The 23,874-nt window shown below is 39.3% G+C and overlaps 1 protein-coding gene across 4 annotated transcripts in view; it reads right to left on the bottom strand.

The window, feature by feature from the left end:
* nrxn2b (neurexin 2b) overlaps nucleotides 1-23,874 on the bottom strand; it is a 581,101-nt gene that overhangs the window by 506,848 nt on the left and 50,379 nt on the right. For all 4 annotated transcript variants that reach the window (XM_068307857.1, XM_068307860.1, XM_068307859.1 and 1 more), the window contains exon 2: nucleotides 5,999-7,403. In XM_068307857.1, coding sequence (XP_068163958.1) covers nucleotides 5,999-6,710 — 712 coding nt within the window. In that variant the 5' untranslated portion in view covers nucleotides 6,711-7,403. The remainder of the gene's footprint in view (nucleotides 1-5,998; nucleotides 7,404-23,874) is intronic.

The raw sequence follows: 23,874 nt of genomic DNA, 5'->3' as shown, positions 1-23,874 counted from the left end.
AGCAATACTCATTACTTAATGTACATTATGCTTCATGATTACAATTACATATGTGTGATACACTTTTTCAGCTCATATTTAATTCCATCTGAATTTTGTTTACTTATTAGCCAAAAAGTATCTTTACTAGTTTAAGTATGTGTACATATACACATGGAATGTGACTTGGTATTCTGTAGCTTATATCTAAGCTGTACCATTATTATTCATCTTGTTGCCTGTAGTAGTAGTAGTAGTAGTAGTAGTAGTAGTAGTAGTAATAGTAGCATGACTGCTTCTAATTTGGAGATGGTTCCAAAACTCAGAATCTATTAGAATTGCTATCAAATTTTAATTTTGATTGTGCTTATCAGTTTATAAATTAATCACACTTGTATTTAAACTTTGGTTCTGGCAATGGGATTTATCATTTTATTTTTCTGGTGGAGAGATGTTAGATTGAAGGGGAAAGAACACAGATAAAAATACTTGATAGCTAACCACATCAGTCTGGATTCCTTTCACAGATTCTACAAACAATCACTGCAGCTCAATGCTGGACAACAAAGGACAGGATCACCATTGAGCCATCACCCGAAAGGTGATGGGTCTCATCCATTCACACACGTGTGCCGTTTTTTGTTTTTTGTTTTTTGTTTTTTTTAAATCATGGAATGTTAAATCATAAATGTATTTTTCTCTTTCATTTCTACACAACTTTAACTTCAACATATGGAGATCCACATTGTGGATCTCCATATGTAAAATTGGAATGGTCAGAGGGGAGACTGGTTTGAAATTTATAACTAGGGGGAGAGAGAGAAACAGATTTTTCAACCTTGTGTGGCTTCATAAATCTCAATCAAAATGGACAGCCCCAGTATCTTGGCCTTCAAAAATCAGCCTGAAAGTAATTAGTCACTGTCCAGTGCATTTGTAAACTGATAAAGTAAAATGGCCACAGAGGTGAAAACCTTCAATTAGCTTGTTTTCTGCTGGATTTCTGCTTGTTTTGGGTTTAGATTTACAAATGTGATATCTTCCAAGAAAAAAAAAAACTCATTTAAGCCATATTTCCATATTTCCATTTCAAATATTCACTTGCAGTGACCCGCTACAGTTCAGTATTTACACCTGCTTCTGTGTGTTAAATCAGCGCTGTGTGACAATGTAAGGGCTATTTCATTCATTCTTTCATCTTCCGAACCGCTTTATCTGCCGTAACGGGTTACGGGGGGCTGGGCCTATCCCAGCTGTCTTAGGGCGTGAGGTGGGGCAAACTCCGGGCGCGACGCTAGTGTGCCATAGATCCTAAGGGTTATGTAAGAAATGATAAACAGCTTTTAAATAATCTGAAATCCTAATCTAAATGTAAACTGAAATAATAGTTTGTTTTGACAATAAATGCATTAATATCAGAGCAGTCATTTCCACAAATTAATATAACCTTTAATTAATCTGACTGGAGAGCTCATTACTGCCTTTCCCAGACGCTGCTGTTCTGGGTCAAACACAGAACAATGTTGGGGTCAGTAGTAATTATAAAAACAATGGCCTACAGAGGCACATAGCAGCTCTAATTACAACCCCTAATGGAATGGGGCCTACCCATAGCTACTGCAAAATGCAAGCCAATGGGAACATTTTATATTAGAAGGGAAGGTCGATGTGCATGAATACAATCAGCAAGTCCAATTTTTTTTTTTTTTTTTCAAATGAAATGTTTGCATTTCTGTCGGGATTCATATTGTGTTCGAAATAAAATCAGAATTTTGTGAGAAGAAAAAAAAAACAGATTATAATTGTTCACATTCATCCTACCTTAATAACTTTCCACTTTGCCTGAACAATATTACAGTAATGGAACAAAAATGCTAAAAGCTGTCAGAGTCAGTCTTGGCTGACAGGTACTGAGGGAAATCACTGGAACTCAGTTGAATGCAACAGGAAATTTAGATTCCACAAAGCGCTGTGATTTAAACCACTATGCTTCATAGAGACAAGGTCAAATAAAATCAATTTCACGTATAGAACACTTCTCATACAAAATTCAACAGAATAAAAAAAACAAATGAACACTTAAAAAATAAGAAGGTATTAAAGGTCAATCCCTCTCTTTATTTTAGATAGAAATTTCACGAATGTCTAAGTCTGGGGGAGGGGGGTCATTTATTTACCATTATAGTTAATAAAGGTTGCTAAAAGCATCCATTTTAATCATCTGACCAAATTGCAATCCCAGCTGCTAAAATGTGGCTGTTGACATCTAATGGTTTCTATAGTTGCCATGAAAACAGATTTAATGTTGTGCTTTTCCAGTTAAACTTAACAATAAACATTGGTCATTTCAAATTGATTTGCATGAAATAATATTTTTAATACTGCACTACGACTTACGATGCATATATTTTGGGACAAGAGTCTGTCACTTCTAATTTAGAGGCTTTTATAACTGTCAGCCATTCATTTTATTTTTGACTGTTAATGTGTGACTGTGACTCAAGGTGTCCTTTTAGTCCTTTTTTTATCATTGGGATTAGGTTAATGAGATTTTGCTGGAAAACTGTTTCTAAAAACACACAGAAGATTTAATTATATTTACCTCCAAGAAGAAAAAAAATGACTCTTTGAGCTCCGTCTACATCACAATTTGAAGCAAAGTATTTTTTTACTTGTGCAATATTGTTGATATCTCTGGTCTCCATAAGCATATCTTTTCTTCTTTTTTTTTTAAAGCTCCATTAGCTATTGTTTTGCTGATTTTTATCCCACTGCCATTTTCCACCCACATGCTTGACTATGGTTATGCTAATGCATCCATGCATATCTAAAGTGGTGGATTGATGTCAGACAAATATTTGCAAAAAAAAAATAATTAGAGTGACTCCATTCATCAATTAGCATAATTGCTATATCTTAAATATTCTGGAAAGCTAATTCTATGTGTATTTGACCTGAAACTCATTTTCCTAGTGCTTGTCTCAAAGTTCGTCGACCGCATTTTATAGTTTGAAATTTGCATCATTACAATTCTCATGTTAATGCATCGCCTTTGTAGCCTTTTTTATAGCATCAGTGGAGCTGAAGTCATTTGGAAGTCAGTTTAAGTTTAACAAATTATGAAAGGGGATTTTCTGTCTTACTTCAGGTGCAACATAATAGTAAAGTTTAGAGTAAATTCCACCATGTCTGTCCATGAACATTTGAAATTTGGCTTGAAAATAATACTGTATTTTACCTGTAGGTATCCACAGGACAATCATTAAAGATAGGTCAGGGTTGTTTGAGAGTTATAAAGGATGACAGGAATAATGTTTCTGGACATTTGAGAGCATTTTAGAACATTTTAGGTGAAAGAGGACAAATTAGGATAAATCTAAGAGCATGCAACTCAAAATAAAATCATATTTAAGGGGAGTACTATTTCACAAAAAAAGTACTCCTTACAGATATAGATAAGAAAAAATAAGATAAGATAGACTGAGTCTCAGGAAGTTTTATAAAGTTCGATAAATAAATACATAAATACATACATAAATATATAAAAATAAAAGGGAAACATTGGATACAATGGCCTGATTAAATAATGACTACTAGGAGTGAGTAGTACTTTGGTTTGCCAAATCTTGGAGGGAAAACTAATTTTGTGCGATCCACCCTGCCTCCATGGCATTGGGGTGGTGCCAGAAAACACCTAAATATGATTCGTACAGGTCAGTGCAATGAATACGATAAACTTGCTCTGCATTTTTGGCAAATTTATCCTTTAATATGACCAACAATTGAATAGTTCTAAAACGGTAGAAACCATAAAAATATTATTTTGTATACAATGCAAACAAACAATGTACCCTTGATGCATTAGATATTTTCATAGTTTTGGAGGCCTCTGCCAACTGGATATTTTTGTAAAGAAGAGCCAGCATGACCAAGAAACACATCATAAATGATCTCAAAGACGTATAAAGACATTTCAAGCGTCACATCTCATTATTAAAAATACTCCCATGAAATGATGCGCTCTTCCTCTCTGAGGCGAGCAGGCAGCAGCCTTTCAAAAATAAGCTTTCTTCTAACATGGCCCCTTCACCACAGAGATAACACAGCAAGACATTGATTTGTTTGTACAGACATCTAAAGCATCTTAAAACTGACTAAAAGGAAGAGAGAGACATGAGACATTTACATTCCCACCCACATGTTAAAAGGAATAAATACACCACCTCTATGAAACTCAGTCATAATGACCCAATTAACAGCCAACAAACCAAAGAACATCCCTGAAAAAATACACACAGCAAATACCAGTCTTCATGGCATCTTCATGGTAATCTGTTCTCTACATTTTTATCCATTGATCAGCCCACTCTGTTTATCTCCTTTCCATCATCTCAACCCCCCCCCCCTGTCTCTCCCTCTCTCCCTTCAAAAGGACAAATGTTTCCTGCAGTCACTGTAGCACTGCATTGGTATTCTGCTCTCAATTTAGCCAAGAGACAGAAGGTGGTATCTGCTACCAGCTACCACAACACAACAATCTGACACAGTGCACCAGAGTGACAGAGAGACAGGAAGCAGAAGGCTCAAAGAGTGAAAGGAACAGAGAAGTACGAGAGAAGTGACAAAAAACAGAAAGATGTTCCTAAAGTGGATGGCTACATAATCTGCTGTGCTTTTGGGAGAAGGACTTTGTTTTGTTCAAGCTAACAGTGGGAGAGCTTCTGAAACCGTTCTCTTTATTCTAGATTAATCATCATTGATGCTGGTGTTTATTTTCTTATTATTTAAAATCAAATGCAATTTGATTTAGTATATGCAATTTTGTTACAGAATTCTTTAGCTTGTGCTGTTTTATTTCCAGTGTAATCAAACTCAACTGTCAGAGACTTTAAACATTTGCCGTTTATCTGCTGCAGAAGTCGTTATCCACCTTTGGAAGATTCAGTAATCAAATATAATTTCATCACTCAGGACAACACAGGCATTACTGAACTGACTGAAAATGATGCAGGGTGTGACACAATATTAGTAGTTCACATTTAGCAGCAAAAACAGGTGATAATGTAGGATGAAGGGCTTTCCATCAATACACATTAGAAAGTTTCTGGTGGTGGCATAGAGAATGAGATAATTTACAAGCAGGGTGCAAACATGACAGTTTGAAAGAAAGAGAGGAGGGTGATAGGTGTGGCAGGAGTGGTAAATGCTGACAGTGGCTAAAGGTGCAGGGGAGATAAATGGAGTAAGGAGTGAAATCGGGAGTAGAGGGGGAGGGAGATGAAGAGAAATGGAGGGACCAGATGCAAAAGCAGAAAAAAAAAACTGATATGGAAATGGGATGTGTCAGTGAAGGAGGGCGCCAGAGGTGTAAAGCCAGAGGTGTAAAGCTGAGTTTGACATGAGCTGACAGCAGAGGAGCGCAACACAAGAGCAAACGGAGGAAGATGAGGGTGTACGCCACGGACAATGGATGGATGGACGGATGGATGGTTGGATGTATGGATGGATGGATGGATGGATGGATGATGAATGGAATAAATGAAGAAAGACAAAGAAAGAGAAAGGCAGTAAAAAAGAAAAAATGATGATAGATTCAAAGTTTCAACACAAACTTTCTAGCAAGTGATGTCTTAAAAAATAGTTTGATGGAAAAAGACTCTTATTTGCCTTCTGGGTCCTACACCTCAAATTGTAAACCCTCTAGAATAGAGCAATACTACTTTACACCAAAGACATATCACTAGTGATTCTCTGCAAAAGTCTGCAAAGTCTCACAAAATGTCAAAAGGGGACTGTTTTATTGTAATGTATTCACAAATGAACTCATGCTACTTTGTAAAACCTCACATAAAATAAATCCCTCAGGAGTGAATTGCTACAAGGCAACCAAATATCCAATGAGGCCAAATCTCTGACATCTGAGAGAGATTTCTCGGGGTCAAAAATATTTACATAGAACTTTACCACAGCACAAGAACAACACATTGGAATTGAGGTGGTGCAAAAATATTCTTCTTACCTTCCTTGCAGTACTTCCCCTTGAACCGGGTGTGGGTGCAGTCACAGTGAACCTCTCCATACTGAATAGAACAAAACCCTCCATTGAAGCATGGGTTCTGTTTGGTGCAGAGGTACTCCAGGTCACTCTGAATGCCTTGGCTGTTTAATAAAGTAGGAGGCATCTCCCCCACCTTCAGATTGGAAATCAAACCCTGGAAGGGGGGTTCGTACTTCACTGTGCTAGATGTCAGAGCAGAGAGGCGCACGTCAGGTGGGATCCCACCCACAAACAGGTCGCTGACGACTGCCATCTCCTTCCTCTTGGATTTGACCTCAGCCACTTTTGTTTCACCATCAACCATCAGGAGGGTCTCACGGAAGTTGCGAGTGAGCAAGACCATGTGCCAGCGATCGTCATTCACACGTGTCTCCATGTGCAAAGTGGCCGGCTCAGCACAGTGGATTGCAAAGCGCAGCTGGAGGCGTCCACCAGCGATAAGCAGCTCCAAAAAGTCACAGTTGCCACCATCGTCTAGGTAGAGTACTAAGGCTTTGCTGATGTTTGTCTTGAGACTGAAACTCAGCTCGCCCACTGACCCACCTTCCCAGCGCCTGTAGCGTGCCCACTGGCCAGGCGCTCCACCAAATTCCAACATCTTCACTGTAGTGAGCAGGCTGAACAGGGCAAGAGCCCACAGGGGCCAACACTGGAATCTTAACCCCCTTGTCATGCTCAAAGTTCCCGACTTAATGTTCTGTACTGGATGTTAGATAAGTCTAATGAACCCGAAGGTAGAGCCTACTTTTATAATGTAGATTGAAAATTTAAACCACAGTAACCATATATTATTTAACAGGAATATGAAAATCACTGTGTAAAATATTCCTCACAGGGGCCCAAATCTAATTTTCTTGACAAATCAGCAGTATTTTCCTGTTCTCTCTGATGCTCTAATTCTTGTCCTTATCCTGACTCTCTCCTTCGTCTCTCCATCAGTTGGTGCCTCTGGGACTTGAGAGGAAAGGAATGAGGAATAGCAAGTGAGTAAAAGAGGAGGGGGGAAAATGATAATTTCAACACAGCCGTTTCTTCAAAAGCCTGTTGGTCTATCCTGGACCAAAAATAGAATCTTCGTCTCCAGAATTCAGACCTCAATGCAATTTCCAGGAAATTTGAGCTACCGCCAAAAGCTTCAGGGGAGAGTTATATTCTAGGAGTTATCTTTCTTTAAGGGATGAGCAGAACAAAATGGGAAAAAATATTGAAGGAGTTGCAGTGAAAAGTGGTATCAGAGCTCGCCGACGTCTTCTGGATTATATGGTGTGACCATGGTGTCAGAGTGGACTCATTCTTCTCCCGGAACTTGCAGACCACAAATATTTATGTCAGTATGGGTCCCATCATAATGGTGGCTCGAGGGGATCTAGAATAAAGAGACAATAAAAACAAACTGTAAATTAGATGTAAAAACTTGTACTGTACCCTGCCTCACGCCCCAAATCCGCTATGAAAGGCTCCAGAAAGTCTAGCGACAGCGGAAGAAGTGGGTACTGAAGATGCATGTACTATGTGTATGTGCATGTCTATAACTCCCTCCCTTTGAGTGCCACATTCATGCATGTAACATTCATATATGCAGCTCAGGTTCTGATTCATTCAGGTCAATGAAAATCAAGAAGCAGAAAAAGAATCAACTGATTCTTCAACTGCTTTTTTTTTTTTTTTTAATCTGGACTTGATTCACGTTCACACATATGCATATTCAAATACAGAAATTGTTAAATCAAATATGACTCAGAATGGACTTCTGCAGCATCAATAGCAGTCTGAATAGCTGGTCTTAACCCTGAGGCTTGCCTTACCCCTGGCCGTTAGTACTTGAATGAAGTATAATTTCCATCACAGTTAACAATTTTCTTTCGCCATTACCAGGGCTTATTCTCCCTAATGCTATCCTGCCTGAGTTCAAAGTGAGAATGCAGTGCTTCTCAATTGTTTTCAGCTCACAGGCCCTCCCTCACGCTCGCACTTTGGCTGCAGTGGTGATGCATGGTGTGTTTGTGGGGGTAAACGTACTAATATTCCCTGCATACACTAATAATTACAGATAATGGTAAATTCAACATGGACTTGAAAGCACCGCTGCCACCCACTGTAGCGGATGTGCAATTACACTTTATTCTACTACACCAATGAAAAAGCAAATGGTAATTTCATTGTGTGTGTTCCCTGAGGTGACTATGTGAAATGCCATGGTGGGGAGTCATCCGACTATGAGAATCACTGGCATACAGGAAGGTGAGGTAGTTCAAGATAAACAGATAAAAAGAGAGGAATGTTGCATAATTATAATCTTAAAGGTGCGAGACCTCATGCTAATGAAAAGATGTGGGAATAGATAAAAAAGTGATAAACACAAGGAAGAGAGACACACGATAAGAGCTTGCAAGCAAGAAATATTAATGCCTTTGTTTGTGAGTATGTACTTTTAAAATTGGTTGCAGAGTAAACAAAATGCATTGAATTTAAGTGTAAGTTGGAAATGGCCACTGTGTCCTTCCATAAAGTATCAAACAAATTTACATTTTTAAATAGTCGTATAGCTTTACTCTTCATATGCATGACAATCTACACTGGGAAATGGATTAAAAAAAGCTACAAACATTTTAATCACTGCAAAGTGGAAATGTGTCACTGTCTTACTTTCTTTTTGTGAGTTAAATGGCTTTTCGTCTAAAAAGACTAACTTCATAGATAACCACATTCCATAGTCATTCAGTGGTCTTTTTACCCATGTTTAACTGCAGATGATCGCTGCAGGTTTGTCACACACAGACGGTAGATATAACAAAGCTACCAACCCAAACAGTCAGACTGTATTTGTGAGACTGTGATCATTTAAATGTGAGATGCTGTCAGACAAAATGACTGAAGGCTTGGACAACATGCCCCAAAGAGTGACAAAACTGAGGCTGGTCTATTTTGGTCGCTTGATGACGGAGCTCAGTCTGAACGTGTGCACATACTTACAGTACGTCCTGTTACATGTGTGTGCATAAATTGATAGATAGATAGATAGATAGATAGATAGATAGATAGATAGATAGATAGATAGATAGATAGATAGATAGATAGATAGATAGATAGATAGATAGATAGATAGATAGATAGATAGATAGATAGATAGATAGATAGATAGAGACAATTCACAAGAGCAGGAAAATAATGTATAAACCATGGGAGCACAATAAATGCAGTGTTTGAGTCATGTGAGTTCTCATACTTGTTAAATCAAGGAAGGTTGTAATCACATAACTGTCCCTTATGGGTAAATAGATTTGGAATATCCCCCAACCAAACTGAATATTCATTGAGTTCTGGTGGGTCGGGGACTCTAACACCGCAGACAGAGGCAGTGTTTTTGGCTTGGCTTGTATTTCTGTGTTAATGAAGGTATAACAAGTTGAGTTTGCTTTTGTCTATCATGGTTTGTGTTGTTAATTCTTATGGGGTACTGGTGGGTCCTTCTGATGGCACTATTAAATCCCAAGGACGATGACAAAGCATAACAAGCCTCGGGAGATGATTAGAGTCTGGGGGATGTACTTTGGGTTTGTATGTGTGTGTGTGTGTGTGTGTGTGTGTGTGTGTGTGTGTGTGTGTGTGTGTGTGTGTGTGTGTGTGTGTGTGTGTGTGTGTGTGTGTGTGTGTGTGTGTGTGCAGATTTGGTTGATTTTAGTTGCCCTAAGCAGCTGTCCTTGTGTGTGAGTGGTGTCTGTCTGTACAGCATATCCTTGAGCTTGTATGAGTCTATATTTATGCCTGCATTTGGGATTATATTTGTTTTCTAGTTACACTGTTACCTCTACAGCATTTGGCAACAGTTCTGTTTTGACTGTACTGTACATCTGATTTGTAGTTTCAATCCAAAGACAAAGTGATGTTGTTTTCTTTTTACATTTGGTATCCATCGGTGTCAGCTCTTTGCTCAAGGAGAGCAACAGCTCCGAGGTTTACAGTGGTCGGCTGAGCAGCAGTAGAGCTTGGGAATTTGATTGAAAGAGCAATCTGCTCCCACCATCTTACACTCTGACCCGGTTTCTAGTGAAAGCCACGCTCTGGCACCCTCAGGATAGTGGCACGTTCATGTGACCAACCATGGACCCACTTCTCTCACATCATCACATGGAACATGTTTGCTCAGTCTTGACATAAAACTGTACTCCATCTGTTTGAGAGTCTTTGGCGACCATTCACATTGCTGTCCCATTTTTCTCTCACTTGAAGCAAAAATGTTATCTAACTGACAACTTTTGTTTGACTGGCCTTCCCTACACCGTATGCACTGGTTAGAATATAAAAAAGACATTTTGAAAAGTATGAACAAATTTTCACGTGCAGGGCTTCTCATAAGCTTTTGTCATCTTTTTAATGCTGCATACGGGTCGCATGCTGGAAGCAATGCTGACATTATTAACACAAATACAAAGATTAAAATTAGACATAAGGAATTTGTAGTCTATGATATAATTTCAAGATTAAACCTTTTTTTTTAAATTTTTTACAGAGATTAGTTGGGTGTTGGGACACAGGGATCCTATGAGTGTGTTTTGGTGATGTGAGCAGACATTAGCAGCATGACATAGCGTATAAGTATGTGTTTTATAATTCAATAAGTCTCTTGCAGAGCTCAAGAGCTCAGTCCAGATAACACCTACTGTGATATTCTCCCAGGATTTCATTTTCCTTTTAGCACTCAGCTCACAGACCAACAGGATAAGTGTGGCGTGACTCCTGCGCTGCCCACTGGTCGGTGCTATGCGAAGCTGTGTTTTTCGTCATATATCTAGAACTGTGATGTTGAACGCATTTGACGCACAGTAAATATATCTATGATAATATAGTGTAAAGATACAAGTGGTGTGGCTTCGACAAATACTTCACAAATAGTGTCCTGCGCAGAAATACACCTGCACTTGCATTACACACACACATACAAACACACACACAGCAAACAGAATCACGGTCAGTCAGGAGTCATCAATCTCGGCCTGTGAGAAGCTCAGTGGCATCCCATCCACCAGCATTAAGCTGCTGCTGCCGCTGCTGTGCTCTAATTAACCAGAGCGACACACTGAGCCACTTTTAATATTCCTGGTCAAGACAAAAGAACGAGGATTAAAAAAATACATGATGGAAACATAGCACCACCAGACGGCTGGTGCCACGGATGGAGAGGAGAGATAAATGGATGTCATGTTTCCAAGGCAGGATTTTCCAAGGGAGCTGTAAATTAAACAATTGTGTGTGTTTTTTTGTGCCAATAGCAGTAGTAAACATTGAATACACAAAGCCATTCTGTTTTTCCCTTCATTAGTCACTAGAGTGTGAAGGTTAAAGTCATTCAGGCTTGACGTCATATCAATTAGCAAAAAAAAAATCAATTATGTTAATGAAATATATAATGACTATATAGGCCAATATTAGTCATATTTACTGAATCAGTAATGCTGTTTTGGTTCATAGCTTGTGCCACCATGTAGATGTGATGTTTTCTTTAGTTTGTTTTTTACATTTTTATGTCATTGTTTAGTGCAGTTATAATGCATTCCTGTGTGACATCACTAGGAATCAGTAGGCGGCAGTGCTCGTACAGAGACACATGACAAGAGTCAGGACTTAAATCTGGGTGAAAAAAAAAAAAGGACTCATCAGTATGTAGAGTGCAAAGCAGCCTTTGAGTCGCGTGAGCCACATGAGCTAACAGAGGTGAGCAGGCCTTTATTCCACATCAGACTGCAGCCTTTGATCAGCCTCGTCAGTTGTAAGCCGCTAGTGACTAGTTGTACTGTTGGAGCTAACTGCATTTAGCTCAGATGAGGCGATGCTAATGAAACAGATCAAGGGCTTTAGCCCTGCTGTTAAATCTGTAACAGCCAGATTAAAATGACTTTGGTAGGACTCCTTGTTGTTCTTCCTGCGTGACACCTTGACAAAGAAAGTAAATTTCCTCTGAGACAGCAGTCATATATGTTGAGTTTGCTTAAACAGGTCCATAAAGGATTACTAAGAGATGGGTACCAACTGTACTTTACTGATTATAGTCATACGGTATTGCCTTTATCTACAGAAATTCACACAAATTTACTCTTAATCGAGTTGGCTGATAACTATTGGCCATTTGAGTTTGATTACAGACACGACAGTCACTATTAATGTCAATGCTCACAGACAGCTTCTCAGATCACATCAATTGGTCACAAAGATGACAGGAATGGACAGATCAAGGCACAAAGAAACTCATACGTTCACAGACTAACAACAGTGGCAGACATCTCATTATTCCATCTGAATGAAGCTAACAAAATGGCTGACAAAGAGAAGGAGTGGAGGTGAGGGGGCGACGGCAGACTTAGCTGAGAGATATAAAAAAAAAAAATTTAAAAATGAAGAGAAGACATCAGCGACATCCCACAATCTTGAAGCAACACATGCTGTGACACACACATCATCCTCCACACAGTGTCGGCTTTAGATCTGCACGCCATCAGCCAGCTCCGCCATACTGCAGCATAATAGACCAATCAAGTTGTGAGACAGAGAGAAAGATTGACAGTCTTTGCATACGTAGTGTAACTGAAGCATATGGATGCCCACTCATCCAAGCACTAAATACCTCTTTGGATTGCCCTTCCATCCTCCTTTTGCCTCCCTATCCAACACTAACCTCCTCATAATGCCTCCCATTTCCCTCACGGCTCTGCCTCCATACACTCCCTCTCCTGGTTTATCAGTCATTCATCAACATCCTGTTCTGGTTCTGCCTGCTTCTAAGCTTATAGAAACCTCACAGAAAACAAGCACTGCGATAGTCAAAGTGCAGAAGTGGAAATCCAAAAGTATCCAACCTGCAGGCATACCCAGCAGAATGAATTGTGTTTTCCACCCCAGGTCAATGTATGCCGATCTGAAATCAACAACAGTTCTGATAAATATCAGTCTGTGACTTGACTGTGAAAATGGCTGCACTTACCCGCATGGCAAATTGTCTATGCTACATGTTTACTTGTGTATGGTATCCTTTTATGTATGAGATCGATTTCTATCAAAGGCAGCAGTGGGAATATTAAGAATGTTTACAGTAAGTTCAGATTCTTAGACATGCCCTTGCTGAACTCTTTCCTTGAGGGACAAACCCCTACCTGTTTGCCTGCTCCAAGTTACTTTGCATGCTTTAAATGTAAAATATTTGCTGGGGGGGGGGAGTGAGGCGATTAAGTTTTTGCATGCTAGTGTGTGTACCCAGCAGCATGCGTGTGGTTGTCTTGATGCCTGGAGATGTTTTGGTAGGAAGCACATGGCTCACTGGCCAGGCCTCCAGACTTTCTCGTTCCAATTAACCAGCCCAGCAGCCTGCAGCTCTGCTGGCCTTATCTGGGAGAAGGAAGAGGAAGACAGAGGGGAGGAGGAAGCGATAGAGTGAGGCCGAGTCAGAAAGCAGCAGAAAGTCAAAAATAAGGCTTAAGAGCGAGAAGACAGAATGAAGAGAGAACTTGCTTCACAATCATCACAGCTGGAGTATATGCAGATGCATGCTCTCAGAAAAGCAGGAAAAGAAGGAAGAAAAGCAGGACAGAATATCTAGTTTTCTGAGAGTTCCTAACATGTCTGTCCTTCCCACCAAGATGGATCTGAGGCTGACAAAAGGCACTGTGGCTATTTTAGGAAGAAAACAGTCAGTACAGCCAGTGGGCCTTCTATAGCTATTGTCATCTTATCGACAGAAAAAGGACACATTCAGCAGCAGTCAACTGTTGTACACTGGTATCATAATGGGCAGGAGAGACAACTGTAAAATGTCAAACCCCAGTTAATCTAAGAATAAGTTTTATTTTACAGCAAATGGTACAGAGGTTAGCCTAATAAATATGAGGAGAATGAGAGCCATTGAAACAAACAACAATAAAAATGACATATCTGTTTTATCCTGCAGTTTCTCTCCAGTTATACAAGCAATTATATAAAATATAAAATATATACAATATAACTGTAGTTAGCTTTTTCTTTCTAAAAAAAGAAAAAGCTTGATTTGATGACAATATAATAATTGTTGACCTTGTTAGAACAAGTCTGTCATTTGCCAGCAGGTAAATGTATTCTCTGGTCCTGCACTTTGATTTCCACGTCATTCACTACTTGCCTCCTTTGTGAGCTCCTGTCACAGTGTGGTTACAGACCTTTTATAACAAATTATGATGCAAGGGTTGTTGTTTTTTTCTACCTTTTTTTCCTCTAGGTCCAATAATGATTTTAGATGGCAGAAGCCTATAAGATTATTCACAGCGTCCTTTCAACGACAGTCATTTGCACATGAAAAAGGACACTAACAGCTATTGGTGCAAGTAGCTGTATCATATGTACTGGATGCTATTGAAGGCATCTTGTGTTGTGAATGAGCAGTGATTTAAATAAAAAGCATCAGAGCAGAAAAGGCAGCCAATGAGAGGGCAACAGGGAAACAATTTTAAGGAAGACACCTTGGTTTTTCTTCATGGGTCCAACAGAAAATGTGGCATTTTCTGTTGGACCGCATGTCACATTCACTTTAACACCTTAGTATATGTTCAACCACCATATCAAAAACACCAAATGGAATTCAAAAAGATTGTGTTGAAGTTGATGTAATTAGGTCTTCGGTGAATTTGGGTGCTTTGTGAAGCAGTGTGTATGTATGTGTGTGTGTGTGTGTGTGGTGGGGGGTGCTTCACCTTCTCACCACCAATGAATTATTGAAGAGACCAACAGTTTAAATGAGAAGCACAGCAGACAAAGAGAAAAGAAAGTGAGATAGAGCAGGAAACAGAGAGACGCCAAGGCAGAAGTAACAATTCAGAGCGAATGGCTGAGGTAAATGACAGCCGATTGCCATTTTAATGTACTGTCAAAAAGCAATTTGCTTTTGTCATGCCATGGGCCTGATATTTGCATTTTATTAGGAAGGCTGTGCTATATTTTAAGTTAGTTCCCAACCTTTCTGAGCTTTAATTTTCAAGTAAGCCATATGTGTCCCTGTCTAACAGAGGGCTTTAGGTGAACAGGAAAAAGAAAACTGAAATTGTGGGGAAGTTTTATCATTCAACAATAATTAAAGCATGGAATCTAAATACTTTTTTGACACTCATCGTTACCTTTAATGTGTACTTGGAATGATATGCAATGTCTTCAATGAAAGAGGGCAGATGTTTTCAATGTGATGTGATACTAAAATCTTTCATTTTAATATTAATGAAGTTAGAAGGTTCAATAAATGGTTAAGGGAATATTTCAGCTGTTTGCAGCTATTATAAAAGTACCATTAGTGATAAATATTATTGGAAGAAACACTGCAATTATAACCTCAAATATATTTATTTCCCCAGTACTTTTTGTGCTAAAGTGGAGGGCAAATTATAAATCTTTGAGGGGACCACAGCTATAGCAGGTTTGTAAATGCAATTGACATTTCAATATTCCACCTAAAACCCATACAGGATTGTATCACTGCAAAAATATCAAAAAAACTAAAAAGAAATAGAAACAAAAGCTTGTTGGAGATGTAAGGAGAGAGGAAAGCATTCAAATGAGGGTAGAATATTCATCTCAACATTCCAGGTTAGTGATTTCCATTGACGTTATGGTGCAATATGATTACTAAGAGTCAAGGCCCGCCCAATATCTGAAGCAGGTGAGCAATGTTTTTAATTTCAAAGACCTTGTAGACTTGCTGAGCTCATTATTGGCCTCTCAATTCACTCAGTGCACTTCCCATGGTGGCATATTGATCTTGGCAATATGGTTAAAAGCAGTGTCTTACAAAAGACCTCTCATCCAATGCCTCTCGCTTGTAGTCTTGCAGTATCAAGTCTGTCTCTGCAGCTCCGTTTCCTCCTTTGAGGAGGACAGGAGGAAGTAACTAAGAATAACTGATGAAAAATGGAACTGACACTGCTCTGAAAACATTGATTCAGTTTTCCTTTAGTTCAGCTTTAAATAAGAAGAAGCAGGAACACGGGTAGGCATGTAGTGCCGCTTTGTGACCCACAACAAAAAAAATATGAATTGGTTTGAGAAGATATGAGGTGACACACAGCTTTTTGTGTGCACAAACATATATAGACACAGACACATATAAGGAGCTGTGAAGAGGGGATAGAGCATGACTGTATTTTCAAGTCCACGGGGAGAAGTGGGTTAGGCAGAGGAGAAGGCAGAGGAGACGAGGGCTGGATTGAGGCGTGCGGGGGTATAAAGGATCGGATTATGTAAGCACGGCTAATGCTCATTCTCTTTCTGAAAAAAAATGTGCCTAAAAAATTCAGGAGGACCTCTTTGAGCAGCCAACCTGAACTTGCGAGACAAAATGCAACCTCTTCCCGACTGCCTCAGCGGGGATATTACAGTAGGATAAATCATGACCCCTGGAATAAAATAATATTACACTGGCTGCCTCTGAGGCCAACTGAAACCACTCCGTGCCACAAAATTTATTACTGAAAACCAGTAAAAAGCTTAGAGACAGTGGTGAAGATCAATACATAATGCACTGCATACAACCTTGTAAAATACATACAGATAAAAGGAGGATGTTGACCCAGGTGCGTTTGCTCAATAAAGTCAGATGCTGAAGATCACATTCTTTTCACATAATGTCAACATACCATCAGGAAAAAAAATCTCTGACTCTCACGAAGTCTAGACTTCAATTTTAAAGGCTCAGGAATTAGAGCTACAATAAATCATTAACCGGACACTGAGACTAATTTTCAAAGACTTTACTACAAGACTTCTCCAGGTGATCTATTTACCCCGCGAAGCCACCTGCTAATGTTTAAACCTGACATCACTAGGGTAATTACCCAAATAACTAGAGCAAACTATTTTACTATCCACCGCCATGGTAACAATGCTGTACAGTTCAAAACCCTACAGCAGCAAGAGTGTGTGTCAAACACACTAGATGCCAACGAGAGCTTTACTTTGGGTCACTGGACATGCAGTTAGATATATTCTGACAAAGCAAATAGAGATAATCTGATTATTTTGTTTCTATTAGAAGCAGCACGATATGTTCTGTTCCTGGTTTCTTTTTCAACTTTCCTCTTTTCGCCTCTCTTCCTCCATTTACCCATGTCTTACTTGGAATTTGCAAATTGTGAATTTGACCCTTTCAGTCCACAAGGCTGCAGTTCTCCTTTTGTAGCTCCTGTAAAGGGCTTGCATGCAGAGTATTTTCTGTATTTTGATGTATAAAAGAAATCACTACATTATTTTCCGCACTATAAGGTCCACCTAAAGGCCTCTAATTTTCTCAAAAACGAAGAGCTTTTAATCTAATGGGCGTTATTTGTGAAAAACAAGTGTTGAAATAGGCCATTCATTGAAGGTGCTCCTTATAGTCCAGTGTGCCTTTTAGTGTGGAAACTACCCTAATCAAAGTTGTTTGTGGTCTTCAGTATGGACCTCTTGGACCTCAGTAAGTCCACTTTTGAAAAGATTTCATTATGTACATTTCACACCTCATTATTGCATGGTGTGAACGTTATCCATAAATAGTCGCCTGCCCCTGTATTCTAGCAAATGGGGTCCCTGCAGAGAAATGAGCTTGTTTTTTTCTTAAACGTTGACCACTATAGCAAAATGTGGGTATGAGTGTGTGTGTGTGTGTGTGTTGGGTTGGTTGGGGGAAGGGGTGGGGGGTGATGGGACAAACAAAGGCTCACTGATGTATAGGTTGGATTTGTAGAGTGCAGATTTGGAATGATGGTTTCCCAGACAGCAGCAAAGATTGAGGCCACATCAGGAAGACTCGACACAGACTGGGCAACAACAGCAACAATAGCCTAGTTTGACAGACAGGTAATGACTATAGTGGGAGTAATGGGCAGAAAAGAGGAGAAAGCGCACACTTGAGTGTATGGGGAGCACTGGGTGCCACAATAGAGCATTGCTGAAAATTGCCATGGATGTGGCAAAGGGAGATGTGTATGGAATGAAACTGGCAATGTGCATGCCTGACCAACCCCAAGCATTCTTACTGCACAAAGCAGTTAACTGTTCGCTGTATATGCAAGGGTGTCTCTGAAGCATATTATGCAACCAGGTGAGGGGACTTGGACGTGCCCCTAGGACTGCTTGCATGCATTCAAAAACACGCCTGCATATTGAGATGCACAATGTGGAGCATTGTTACAAGTAATGCGGGAGATAATGGAGAAAGCACGGGCCGTGTTGGGAGCTGGAAGGTAAGAGGAACAGAGCGAGGAGAGAACATCCAATTCAATTTTGAAATGGTGCCGGCTCAGAGTACAAACACAAAGGCTTCATTACAGACATATCCCTGTTGAAGCCTGGAGCTAATTCATCGTCTCAAAGCGTAAGGGGAGAGAAAGGAGGGTATGGGAGGACTGGGACAGAAAGCATGACAAGGAGATCAGAAGGGAAAAGAGGTGAGGTGACATTAGAGGTGGGGGGAAAAGAGGTAGAACAGGCAACATTTAGTTGGCTCTGAGGGAGACCGTTCAATACTAATGGCGCCACTAAGAGCATACTCATACCCTATTAGAGTGTAGTCAATGATTGGGAGGGTAAACATTTCCATTATGGAATTCACACACATGTGAAAACCATGCAGACAAACTGAAAATGGACATCATTTAAGCAGGGGAATATTGTCACATTCATAAATCTGGTTTCACATCAACATTATTAGGAAACCAATAGTGCTTTGAATGTATCAAGGCTTAACATGTGCTTGGTGAGATATGGCCTACTCATCACCAGATGAAAAGTTCCATAAATGGACTCATGTAAGCAGTCTTATGTAAATACAAGGAGTGCACAAAATAATGGAAAAACGTAACCTGTAATACTGCCACAATGGATACAATTTTGCTTCTAGGTGTTGATGTCCTGATTTTGATAAGGCTGTCATGGCTGTATATTTAATGCTGCAACTCAGAGCTTTAAGGGTAGTCATGCAAATGAAATGAAATAAAGTCTAAAATGTATTGATTGCTCCAAAATGGTTTTAAAAAATTACAAGACTTTAATTAGGTTGCATTCAGAGTGTGATTTGTCAAAAAAAACAAAAAAAAAACTGAAGGAGGATTTATTTTTAAACCATAAAAAAAAAGCAAGCAACAGGCCAAATTCCTTTTTTAAGTTAATCATAGGCCTTATGAGCCTAAATTCCAAATAGTTGGAGATTCATATTCAATACAAACTTGGAAAGTGCCGGAAACAAACCCACAATGTCTTCATGTGAATGGGGACATTCGCAAACATCGTCCCTGCAGATAATTAGGGTCAGGTTGAAAGTTAGTGCCAGCAATGTAAGCTATAGCTCCCTCTAAGAGAACTCTGACAACACACTTGTTACTTAATCTTTTTGGGTTGTGTGTTTTCCCCCCTGTTGGAGCCAAATGATGAATTGGATCTCATGGGGATAATTGGTGCTCAGAAGTGAAGAACCAATATTGGCCGGGTTAGGTTTCTGCCTAGAAAGATTAACAGTTTTTTGACCACTGAACGCTGAACTCTATGCTTTGCTAGTTGATGTTAATTTTTTTTTAATCAACTGAGAAACATAATGAAACTTAATGAAACACAAGGTTGCATGTCGGACTATTGATAACAAGGAAGAGCATTAAAGTGTTATTCACGTACATTTGTTGGAATACCTCAGTGGATTAAAGCTTGTATTAGACTCTGCACTCCCTGAGAATAAAATTCACTCATTCCCACTTTGTTTGTTTTATCAATTGCTAGCTGAATAAAATATGTAACATTCTTCAGGATTTGTGTGAGATGAGCAAAGCAAGCTGTATTCAATTTCCGTAAGTGACTCTCATTTTTTCAATCAACAAAGCTAAATATCTACTAAATGTCTTATTGATGAATCCATTGATCTATTCACACAAGAGACTGTTGTCAGCTGGTAACAAAAGTACTTCAAGTATAGTGCTATTAGTTTCATGAATTGCTGTGCAAACACTGTAGACAAAATTTTATCCGTGTGAGTGAGAGCACAGTAGAACAGCCTTTTTACAAATAGCTGAAGGTCAGTGAATGCACACTGCTTCTCCTCATCTCTCCCAACCTGACTAAAGCTGCGAATCCTAGAAGCACAGCTGCGCTGAAAAAGTTTTGTTGTGCAGACACATATTCACCTGGGCATGAGCACCAGGGGCAGGCAGGACACTGAGGCTTGTGGTCTCACCGCTGGGTGTCAATTGACCGGTGGCTGGGGCAACAGGACACCAAGGAAGACGACGGAGATCAGCTTGTACGCAATATCATTCAGAGACACTCGGCATTAGTATAGAGACAGAGTTTGAAATAGCTTCCTGAAAGACACCTTTTCCAATTTCAGAAAATCCAATTTAACCAAAAGAAACACAATTCATACTTTACGGTGTAATTACTCACTTCATAGGAGCTAGCTGTGCGACCTGGGAGCAGATGAAGAAACCAATTTCTGAACACTTCAGTCAACCTGAATAATTGGAACAAAATTAACAGACTGATGGAATCTCTCTACAGAACTGTAGCATCAAGTCTTCCTAATAAAGAGATGGTGAAGGGACAACTTTCTTGGCAGTATCTGTGTTCCTCCAATATGGTAGAAGAGTGAAGTATTTCGCTTTCACTGTAATAAAGCCTAAAAACAAGGTCAGATAAAACTGTTTCACACAAGCTTAAGGTAATCTTATCTATATCCATATTAGACATTCTGACCTTCTTGACTTAGTTTATCCATCCATGCACAACCCTACCATCAGAGTGATTTGGTCAGTATTGAGGTTCGGTACTTTTCAGATTAAAAATGCATGAACTTGTTTAGCTGGCCCAACAATGACTAAGCTCATTTGTTGCTTTGGAAACTAGAGATGGAGCAAAGGATAGATGGGGGACATGTGAGGAGAGACATAAGAGCAAAGTGGGTGTAACATCTCATCAGCTGAGTAGCGCATGAGTTTTCTGTACAATATGAATTATGGTAAAGAATTGCACCAAAACTGTAATGGATCAGTTGAAGACAAAAATGAAAATCATCACTAACCAACAGGCCTCTGATAATCAGGGTTCAAGCAGAGGCTTGGCTAAAGGTTAGCCCTCATTCGAACGGATGATATGTACTATTGTGACAGCACAGAAAATTCAGCTTGGTGTAACAACTACGATGGTATCGACACAACTAGCATGACATAGAGAAGGCTGACGCTGAAAAGAAAAAAGTGGTGACAGGTGACAGCAATCATCTGAGAGCCTCACTTCACTGACCTTGACAAAAAGGAGGATGTCACCCGTGGTGTGATGGAAAGGCTTCTTGTCGGTGAGTGAAATAAAGGAGGAATAACAGGAAAGAGGGGAGGAGAAAAGTGATGGATTGACCACTAATGCAGCACCCAAGTGCATTCAAACGGCTTTTTAATTGCATGTGGAAAAGGGTCGAGGCCACAGCTGTAAATAACCTATGTGCTACTGAGATCCTCACCCACCAAAGGTGAGTACATGACATAAGTACTAATGTGTCAGTGTGTACGTGTTCAGGGAGCAGCAATGACCGGAAAAGTTATTAGGTGACAATGATTGGAATACGGCCAAACATTACACCTCTGGATGCACACATCAACTCCCATCCAGTGTGATACTTGAACACATCTCCTAAATCAGACCAGTAACATGACCTAAAAAACCTAAAAAGATCATCTTCTTCTTCTTCTTAATAACTTTAGGAACATCTGGTGTCACAAAAATGTCCTATGCACTTTAGTTGATGATCAACTCACTTTTGCAAACTTCCTGATGTAATGCACTAATTTTTAAATTGTATTTCCTTTCATTTATTGTTTTTTAGTGATTTTGAAGCACTTTAGTTCTTTCATCTAATGAAAAATTGTAAAATGTTCTGAATGTAATTGAAGTGTTTTTGCAAAAATCAAATCTTCTTCTTCTTCTGAGTCACTTCTCACTCTCTCACCTTAACAGCGACAAACTGCAAGACTAAACCAGCATGACATCAGAGAGGAAGGTCAAAAACATGCACCAGAAGAACCAGATCAACAATCAGGAAAAGAGGGATCAGCCAGAGGTGCAAACCACCCTGATGAAGAAGAAACAGGAATCATCAAGCAGCCAGAGACAGAAGGTGGAACGCTCATCTGACCTCCAAGACTCTCTGAAGCCCACTCTGTCGCAGAAGCTGAAGCAGTGGGAAAACAGCGAGAACGATTTGATGTCTTAGTTGGTGAAACTCGAGGCCCAACTCCTGATGCAGACGAAGAAGAAGGGTTTCAGGAGGCTGATCAGGGTCTGATGTGACTGACCAGGATCTAATCTGACCGATCAGGAACTGAGCTGAGCCAAAACTGAAGGACTGGATGAACCTTCAGCCACAAAAGTGTCCAAGATGTCTGACCAACGCTTGAAGTCTGAATGAAACGATTAAAACATTTCATTTTGTGACTGACAATACTCCAATACTGTACTCTAAGAAATGATTCAATGACCTAGTAAATGTGTCAGTAGTATATAAGTAAGCATGCTAAATAAAAATACTGAATATCTTCTTCTTCTTCTTCTTCTAAATGTGATTGAAGTTTTTTTGCAAAAAATCTTCTGAAGAACTTTAGTGCATCATCTAATGTAAAATTGCAAAATGTTTGAATGTGATCAAAGTGTTTTTGCAAAAATCAAAAATCAAATCTTCTAAACCTTCTTCTTCTAAACTTAAAAAGATCATATAGATGAGAATTGCACCAATCCTGACTCTGATTGCCAGGCTTTTATATTTCACAGGATAATACCACTAGAGACAATGAAATGTCTGAGAATACAAACATACAGTCAATACCTGCAACTTACTCTTTGCTCGTTCATCGAAAATAAAGCAGGAGTGTAGAATGCTTTAATTTTGATACATTCAGTTATATTTTATGGCCAAATTACAGATTTTTATGACATTTTGAAAAGTTTTTGCTTCTTATTTTTCATTATTTTCAATAGCTGTGTCATTAAAACTACAATTCTTCAATTCTGTGTTTGAGTCTCTGTGCCTCTGTCCCCACTGTATTGATGTCTGGTTGAATGGGTGAATGTGGGCTAGTGTTGTAAAGCCGTTTGAATGGACACTCACACTAGAGAGGTGCTCTTATGACCCTCTTTAGTAACTGAACATTAAACTCCCCACCCATTTACATTAAGAGGTACTTTTGCACCTTTTCAATGGTCCATATCCATTTGATTTTCTGTCTTAAATTATTCAAAAACCTTTACCACACATTTGACATTAGAAGTAACAATTAGGATTAGCAGACTGGTCTCTGACTGAGGTCTGGTTGGTATTTATCCCTTCAATGTGCCACAGATCCTTCAAGGAGTGCAGAATAGTTTGTGTTCAGTGTGTGTGTGTGGGTGGGGATGTTACGTTGATGGTGATGTATGTGTCAAGATGGGGTTTGGCTTGTTGGAGCACAAAACAACATATTACACAATAAAAAGCACAATACAAACCTCTAAATGTGGTGAGTCAAGAAAAAATATCACAGCAACTGGCCCAAGGCTGAAAGATAAAGTGCCGTTGCAAAGACAGAAAGCTTCATTATGCGATGAGGCATCCACTTCAGGATTTTTTTAAACTATAACTTAAATTTTCAACAATTAAACATGAATAAATAATATCATAATCCTGATAGTTTGTCAGTTAGACAAAGATTTAATTTCTTGGTACATCAGATAAATCTATGGTCAACACACAAACAAGCAAAGCTGTGCAAATAGGAATAACACTGGATTCATTACTACTAATGAGCACTAAGGTGTCTTGTAAAGCAAATAAAGAAGTGTGCTTGTTT

Source organism: Antennarius striatus, chromosome 23, assembly GCF_040054535.1.
Source record: "Antennarius striatus isolate MH-2024 chromosome 23, ASM4005453v1, whole genome shotgun sequence".
Classification (NCBI taxonomy): domain Eukaryota; kingdom Metazoa; phylum Chordata; class Actinopteri; order Lophiiformes; family Antennariidae; genus Antennarius; species Antennarius striatus.
This window is presented reverse-complemented; position numbering and strand designations above follow the sequence as displayed.